General features: G+C 43.2%; 1 protein-coding gene across 3 annotated transcripts in view; it reads right to left on the minus strand.

Moving 5' to 3' along the window:
- The window catches only part of TMCC1 (transmembrane and coiled-coil domain family 1), a 219050-nt gene extending 210470 nt beyond the window's left edge, over positions 1–8580 (minus strand). Inside the window, exons 1-2 of one of the 3 annotated variants that reach the window (XM_038772024.1) lie at positions 8408–8580; positions 5744–6469 (exon numbers count right to left, since the gene is read on the minus strand). In XM_038772024.1, coding sequence (XP_038627952.1) covers positions 5744–6298 — 555 coding nt within the window. In that variant the 5' untranslated portion in view covers positions 6299–6469; positions 8408–8580. Of the gene's footprint in view, positions 1–5743; positions 6470–7683; positions 8101–8349 lie in introns of those variants that run through there. The other 2 variants (XM_038772022.1, XM_038772023.1) reach the window with 2 other exon arrangements.
- Positions 8581–8856: the final 276 nt, after the last annotated feature.

Consider the following 8856-nt stretch of genomic DNA (forward strand, 5'->3'; position numbering starts at 1 on the left):
TTTGACTCACAGGACCGTGTTCTTTCCATTAGGCCACACGTCCATGGGAAGCAGTGTGGCCTAGTGGAAAGAGCATGGGCCCGGAGTCAGAACCTAGACCCTAATCCCGGCTCTGCCAGGTGTCTGCTGTATGACCTTAGGGAACTCTGTGCCTCAGTTACCTCATCTGTAAAAATGGGAATTAAGTCCGCGAGCCCAATGTGGGACATGGACTGGATCCAACCTTGTACCTACCCCCAACACTTAGTGCAGTGCCTGGCACACACTGAGTGCTTAACAAATACCATTTAAAAACAAAAAAAAGATACACCATAATTAAATATTGGAAGAAACGGTACCGTGCGTGCCATCGGACTCAGGATGAGGGTAATGACAAGTTTTCCTTAGCACAGGGTTTTCCAAAAACACAACCCCCATATTTTAAGGGGAACTGGGTACAGATTTACCAAGTCCACTGAACACTTGGGTCTCTGCCCTATAAATGTCTATAAACTAACAAAGCAGGACAGGATATAATTAGCATAGTGACATAAGAATATGTTCAGTAATTAAATGAGTGTAATGAAAGGGGGAAGGATGGGCGGAAAATTGAGAATTTTCTCACTGTGACATTGGTAAAAATTGTCCTGGATTTCTTGTTGTGAGCAGCAATAAGTATTAATATACTCCACGATTAAAAATGTGTTCCTCTTTTACAATTTTCTACTTACAGTCCCCTTTCTAGACTGTGAGCCCACTGTTGGCTAGGGACCTATATGTTGCCAACTTGTACTTCCCAAGCGCTTAGTACAGTGCTCTGCACACAGTAAGCGCTCAATAAATACAATTGAATGAATGAATAAATGTGAAGCTTCTTGCTGTATTTAGCAGCCTGGAAAACACACACATGCCTAAATACCTCCAGTTTCATATAAGACATGAATATTTCACTGCTTCGGGTGGTTTATTTGGTCTGCACTGGAGAATCACTTTCTGATACTATTAACATCAATGCCAAGCCAAGAACAACCTTTTTCTCCCGACTCTCCCTCTGAAAGTCCCCAGTGCCAAGTGCTAACCTTTTAATTTGTAAAGACACAAATGTTCCAAAAGAGTTGATAGACATTCACTACCTGAAGGGTTTTTAAGACTCCAGTACAGTCTGAAAAATACTACATTTCAGTCACACAGCGAAGCAGAATTATGCAAGTAAAATAGTCCTCTAATTGAAGAAAGCATAATCTCGGATACTTTACCTAAAAAGGATCTTCTTAGCTAGAGAATGAGCCATGATGAAAAACAATGACAAAGGCAGAGTAATTTCCCTCAAAGCAGTCCAAGTTTTTCTTGGGGAAACCTAGACCCTTCATCTTTCTCTCCCATCCTGATGCCCCAGGTAGTCACAAACCCCAGACCTTCGTCAGAGCCCATTGTTGGGTAGGGACCATCTCTATATGTTGCCAACTTGTACTTCCCAAGCACTTAGTACAGTGCTCTGCACACAGTAAGCGCTCAATAAATACAACTGAATGAATGTATGAATGAATGAATGAAAGAGCTGGCCATGGATAGATTTCCTGTTCCATGGATTTCCTGTTCCATAGATTTCCTTGAATTATTAGGCTCCTCTGGCACCTCAGCATTCTGTGGAACAGCAAGGGATAATGAAACAAACCTAAGCCACAGACCCTTCTGGTCCTCCTCAACAGAATGGTTTTGTCTGTGGACCAGTGCCCTTTGTACAGGAATGTTTAACATACCTAAGACTGTAATTCAGAAAACTTGGATTATGGGGTGCCAACCATTGGGATGGCCAAATCTTCCCTAAGTGATTCTCCTCTAAAGCCATCTTTCATTGGTACATGATGATTAGCTAACTCAATCTCTTTCAAACTATCACCAGGAAAGCTTCTAGACAGCTGAGGTAAGTCTTATCTGAATGACTATTCAGATTCTGCCACAGTGCTTAGAACAGTGCTTGGCACATAGTAAGTGCTTAATACAATTATTATTATTATTCTGCCGCAACCATCTTCCTAAATTAACTTCAAGCCAAGGTAATGTAATCTAGCAAATATACAAAACCTATTCTCTGCCCTGCCCAACACACTCACACTCTCTCCCTCTCTCTCTCTCTCCACCCCCCCCCCCCCCCCCCCCCCGTTTAGGACATTATTAATGTCAGCCACTTATGCAGTAATGAGGCCCCAGGAGTCCTGGATGCCAAGGTTGCCAATAAATTTCACTGAGAAAATAAGCATTACAGGAAGAATCTTGAAGATGGGAACAGACCAACTGAAATGGAGCTACGAAGTTGTATGGCCTCTAGCAGAAACAGCCATGGGCCTGGGAGTCAGAGGACCTGAGTTTCAATCACAGCTCCACCCCTTGCCTGCTGTGTGACCCTAGGCAGATCACTTAACTTCTCTGTGCCTCTGTTTCCTCATCTGAAAAATTCATTCAATCGTATTTACTGAGCACTTACTGTGTGCAGAGTACTGTACTAAGTGCTTGGGAAAGTACAATATAACAATAAACAGACACATTCCCTGCCCATAACGAGCTTACATTCAATACCTGTTCTCCCTCCTGCTTGGATACTGAGCCCCATGTGGGACAGGGACTGTGTCCAGTCTGATTAACTTGTATCTACTCCAGTGCTTGAAACAATGCTTGGCACATAATAAGCGCTTAACAAGTAATAATAATAATAACAATGATGGTATTTGTTAAGCACTTACTAAGTGTCGAGCAATGTCCTAAGTGCAGGGGTAGAAACAAGGTAATCAGGTTGTCCCACGTGGGGCGCACAGTCTTAATCCCCATTTTACAGAGAAGTTAAATGACTTGCTCCAAGTCACACAGCTGACAAGTGGCAGAGACAGGATTAGAAACCATGACCTCTGACTCCCAAGCCTGTGCCCTTTCCACTAAGCCACACTACTTCAAGTATTATAATAACGATAATAATGACAATATTAATAAGAATGACTGGCAGAAGTGAGAATGCAAATGGTGCACTCTAGTCAATTCCACTGCTCAGGGTTTCAGTCCAAAAGTAACAGGACCAAGGCTCATTCATCACTGGCCTTCTCTTGCCTTTCAAGTCCTCTGAAGGGACTTGTCATAATGGATGCCAAACTAACTGACCCTACATCTAACCTCATCTAAAAAGGAGTGAAGTTGAATAAGCCAGAGAGTACTCTTTATTGCACACACAAAGACAATGTGGCCCCCACTGCAAAGCGCAAGCCTGTGTCATTTGACACAGTCGACCAAAACAAACTTGCAAACCTCTCATGAGAGGTTAGGGGGAAAAAATGGGGAAATGAGCTTCGGGTGGATAAGGAAGAATACAAGTTTTCCCTTTCTGGGAACTCATCATTTTGTTTTTTTCCGAAGCAACACGCAGAAAAAGTAATCGCCAAGCTCCCTTACACAATCCCATACCAAGAAAAAATATTCCACCCAACTGTTTTACTTATGGGCTTGAAACCAGTATGAAAGAAAAAATAGCCTCAAACAAAAAGATTGAACAGCAAATCTTTTGGTTTAATCACAAAAATCTGAAATTTGGTGCTAATCCTATACTTCACTGAGGTTAGAGAGAAGAGGTGGCATTAGTGGGAGCCTCAATCAACATTCTACATAGCTAATGGAACTGAACTATAATGACTGTCAAATTTAAAAGCCAGAAGTCATCAGACTGCCCTGTTGAAATAAAATAAAATTGAAATAGAATGCAAGTTTCTGGGTCCTGGTTTTTTCCAAGGAACAGAAGATTCCTTTGGTGTGTCCAAATTCTCATTTATCATATAATGCTCTCTGAGAAAGCAGTTTACGATGAGTACTCAACAGTTTAGGTGACGAAAATGCAGTAGAAAGTTTATTAACAAAGCTACGGTTTGGGGGTTGTGTAAACCCCGGACAAAAAACTTCTTAGCTGTCCTTGAGGATCAAAGGAATTCTTCTAAATTGTACTACTGATAAAAATCAATTAAAAGAGCATGCTATCTAGCATAATGCACACAGTTAACTAAAAGGACCATTAATACTCGTTCTGAGAATTTAATATGTTTCTCATTAAAATATTCTAATTGCAAATAATGTTTTTTCAGGGAGGAAAGAAACCATTAACAGTCCTGAAAATGAGAGAAAAGAAAATTCCTTGATCCCTTCCTGGTTCTAAATATCTAATTCAAAGATATTGAGCACCACTGGATTCTGTGAAACAGATTGAACTGGGTGGCAGAGTACAGAGAGATAAAGGAGAAGGATTGTTTGCAAATAACTGGAGGCTAGCTAAAGGCTTCTCTTATACAGTCTGGATGCTATAGAAAACAAACTGAACATTTTGTCCTTTCTTCCTGGTTCCTGATCTGGAATTAATACAACCTGAAAACAAGTTTCCAAGATCTGACCTTTGGGACTGTCCCATATTCCATCATCAACGAAGAACAGCTTGGCAAATTAGCTCCCGACTCCCTTAGGATCAGAAAAATGAATACTTTTAAAAGCGTAGTGATGGTGGTAGAGCCCTTTCACGCTCAATCAGTGGTTTTTACGGAGTGCTTACTGTGTGAAGAGCACTGTACTAAGCGTTTGGGGGAGTACAACCTGACAAAGTTGATAGAAATGTTCCCTGCCCACAAGGAGCTTACAGGCTAGAGGACTAGACCCACCGCCAATTTGTGGATGAAAAGACAAAGAGGCAGCAACCTCGAAATTAAGCCTTCCAGAAAACGTAAGGGGCACGCATGCACATACACACACACACACTCGCACACTCACAGAGACAGACAGACAGACAGACAGACAGACAGACACACACACACACACACACACACACACACACACACACACACACACTCTCTCTCTCTCTCTCTCTCCCAGTATTTCAGGGCATCTGTACTGAAAGCCCCAGAATGCTCTGGGGCCTGAACTGAACATGTCCAATTTAGGAGTCCCAGAATTCCAAGAGGAAAAGCAACTACAGGTTATGCAAGGTATGTTGGCCAGTTCATCTTAGGTAGTCCCAAATTCTGAGACAGGAGGATATTTTTCTAAAATTGTCCGGGACCACCTACAAAGTACAGGACTGTCCTGGCTAAAGATCGGGAAGCACCAACAAACCTAGTCATTGAAGCTGAGATGCCACTGGGCATGTGCCACATCTCAGTATGTCAATTTCTGTCACCCAGAGAGGGCTTGGCCAAAGCCAGTATTTTCATTACAAGTTACCTATATATCCCTTGCTGGGAATATGGAAAGCCACATCCGGGGAAGCTCTTTTATCAGAGTGCACAAGTTGTAGGGAAGTCACTTTCCTGCACATAAAGCCAAAACTCCTTTCAATTGCTCCTTAGTAAAATGGAGAATTTTTAAGAAACAAAGTAAGGATGACCAGTTAACTTGTGTTTTGGCATCACTTGACATTCAGCCCACAATTCCGGGAAGCAGACCTGACCATTAGCATCTTTCATTATACTCACTTAATCAGAGCAGAAGGTTTCTTCCCTGAAGGTTCTTTAAAGCAGAACTCAAAAACCCTAACCACCCCCGTCAAGTCCAAGCCAAGACAGGACTCAGAAGTCAATGTTTCTAGGATCACTTTAAAAGGAAGGGGGGATAATTTAAAAAAAAGAAAAAGAAAAGAGCGAGAAAGAAAGCATCTCACTTAAAAACGCTTGCTTTCAAAGAAAAGTTGGGGTGTCGGAGAAAGTGACAAATAGTGAACTGAGAGAGGAAGACATGGCCAACTTACCCTTTCCGCAGCGGCCTCCTCTCCAGGTAGATATGTGGCACATGCAAATTCCATAACAGCTGTACTGGTGGGAGCATCGGTGGTGGAAGATGATCTGGGCCGGCCTGGGTGCAAAACTGCCACATCCTGACCTGACTTCCTGTTGATCTGGGGACTTCCCTTTGGGGCCTCTGGCTTGCCCCGCCTGCTATGCAAGCTCGTTCCCCTCTTCATCTTGGGTGGCACTCGGATCTGCTGCAGAACTCGGTTCAGAGCTGTGGGGTGGGTGGAGACATCATCAGTTTCAGGACAGCAGCTCTGGCTTTCCAGATCCACTTCAGGCTCCAAATCGGCCTGAGCTTGCTGAACATCACCAGGAGACACGGATGACCTTCGGCGCTGGTGCTGGAAGAGGTACTTCAAGCCTTGGCCAATCACATTAATGTTCTCCAGAGCATTGTGGGTCATTTTGGATAACTTTTGCTCTGCCTCGGGCTGTTTTCTGGCCACTGGATCTTGGGGTTTGCCTCCAGGATCAGGGTCATCATAAGACTCTCCACTGCCAGAGGGCTCCATCAGCAGACACTCAATACGCTTATTTGCAAAATCATAAATACAGATGCCACCCGTCTTTAAAATGTGTTTTGTTTGTTTATAACATACCGAGATTGTCAACCAATTAGCTGGGCGATTGCTTCAACCGAGACTACGCATGCAGCTGTGCGACGGAGATCTCATGCTTATCTACTGTTAAACAAAAAAAGCTGATATTAAAAATCCATGCGGAAACTATTGGGTTAAAATTAAGAACATAATGAACATGCTACTAGCCAAACCAATGTGCCTTATCATCAAGCAGTCTTTAAGTCTAGTGATCTAAGAAGCAAGGAGTTAAAATGCACGTGGTAAGAAAAATACACACACACATAATATATATAAATGTATATAGAGAGATATCTATGTATATAAAGATATACATATCTATGGGACCGTCTCTATATGTTGGCGACTTGTACTTCCCAAGTGGTTAGTACAGTGCTCTGCACACAGTAAGTGCACAATACATGTGATTGAATGAATGAATATATCTATAAACAAATAGATATATATGTTCACCCACACCCCCTCCCACCTCCACACACATATATACATATATATTCTCTACCACAGGGAAAGGACCAAAACAGGAGAGAAAGAGAAAGCAGGGCTAAAAATACCTTCTTGTTTTAATATAAAGGTGACTGGATACTACACGGCCCATTTTAGAGCTGACATCCAAATAGCTGCTACATGGGAAGTCCAAACCATTCAGATTATCATCAGTCTGGTATCACTACCCTCTCAGAGGAGAGCTAATCTTGCCTGTCATATCTGCAGTTAACTATTAGTGATGCTGAATCCCAACGGAGGAGATTTAAGGGACAACTGAATGGCATGTGAACCAAGTCATGGCTGTGTTTTCCATTAAAATCTTGAGGTATTCCTTGTTACATCTGAATTCAGCGAGGCTGCTGGTAACTGGATGTGACAGGCTTGCTTTTGAGAGAAGACAAGGGAAATAAAAATCCTATTTGTATAATTCTCTGTAGGGGCACAAAGGGCCTTTCAGGCTGTAGCATCTCAGATGGCTCAGCCAGCATCACTCTTCAATGTGAACACAGCCACCCAGAGGAGATGCTCCAAGAGGCTCCTCCCCTCCTCTTCCTGATATAGTATCCTCTCTGACAGAAGCCACCCATATGCCCACCCATGTGAACTCGGGGGAGAGAGAGAGAGACAGAGACAGAGAGAGATTGTGTGAGACAAGCTTCTGGGAGTCAGATCAAGGGGAAGGGTACAGAAAAAGAAAGGATCACAAAGGAAACTGCATATTAAAAAGCCAGGTATTCAAAAAAGAGGATGAAACTAGTGAGAAGCAAAGTTAGCAAAACTATCACGGTTATCAAGATTGCATACAATACCATGGTTGGGGCTGTTCATAAAGGACGGTGTTGATTTTGATTGCTAGGATTATACAAATCAGAACCGCAGAAGGTCTGTCTTGCCAATAGGAAGACAGCGTGTAGCTCATAAAATCCTCATCGGTAATGCAGCATTCTTTCAGCCTTTATTTGACATTCATTTTCATCTTAATGTCCAGCAATTGCTGTTGAAAGCTACAATACATCACACAGCTGCTCTTTTAGAATGTCTTCTTCCATATTCTCTTCCTGAGCCACTTTGGGCACCTCAAAACCCTATCCTTGCCTCAAAGGGTACAAAATTTTGTTTCAAATTGCTTACGTTGTCAGTCACTGAAAAACTGTCAAGATCGATCAATCAATACAGCATTGATGTGCTCCTACTTATTGGATGTCTAAGCAGGCAAAAAGCAGAGACCTAATATTCACCCCCTTTGCCGCGCCTTCGGAAAAAAATCGTTGATTACACTGCAGTCACGTCCTCAGATAAATGGGCTGGGGTCCCTAAAGGACTAAAGAGACACCAGGGAAGGAGGCCAGGAGAGCCACAGAAAACCAATTCACGATCGGCAGTGGGAAATCCCTGAAGCTCCCTTGGGCCCCAGCTTCCTCAGGGGAATCTCCCTATGTTCCACGGAGGCCCGTGAGCTGCCATTTCTGAGTTACCTCAACAGAGCTGATGGCATCAGAGGGTCGCTCCAGCCGTCAACATTTCAAGACTTACCCTCTTCTCCCCGGGCACTAAGAGGACTAAGAGACAAGTCAAATGTGCTTGGGTGATGAGAAAATATTGCACTAATGGCACGTCAAATGCCAGATCCGCTCATCTTTCACGGCTGAGGAATCTGGGGAGGCAGTCTCAGTGATTGGGTCCTCTTGCCTAGGTTCTTGTATTTCCTCTCAGTGACAGAGAGCCCCCACCTAGAAAAAAGGAACAGGGAGAGACCTCTTCTTACCAAGTCCTCTCTACCTTGCAGCACCACCAAGAGCATGCACGGTAGTCATGTGACTAAGAAGAGCATGTGGGAGATCTCTTCACTCTGTTTCACCAGGATTTCTCCCTTAGCACCACAGGAATTCACCATTTGGTTCTTTTCCTCGCCAATGCAGGTGTCAAAGGAGAGAGAGCCCAGAAAACTGCCCCTGCATCCTTAAAGAAATAATGATTGCTGC

Source organism: Tachyglossus aculeatus, chromosome X1 (genome assembly GCF_015852505.1).
Source record: "Tachyglossus aculeatus isolate mTacAcu1 chromosome X1, mTacAcu1.pri, whole genome shotgun sequence".
In the NCBI taxonomy this organism is placed as follows: Eukaryota; Metazoa; Chordata; class Mammalia; order Monotremata; family Tachyglossidae; genus Tachyglossus; species Tachyglossus aculeatus.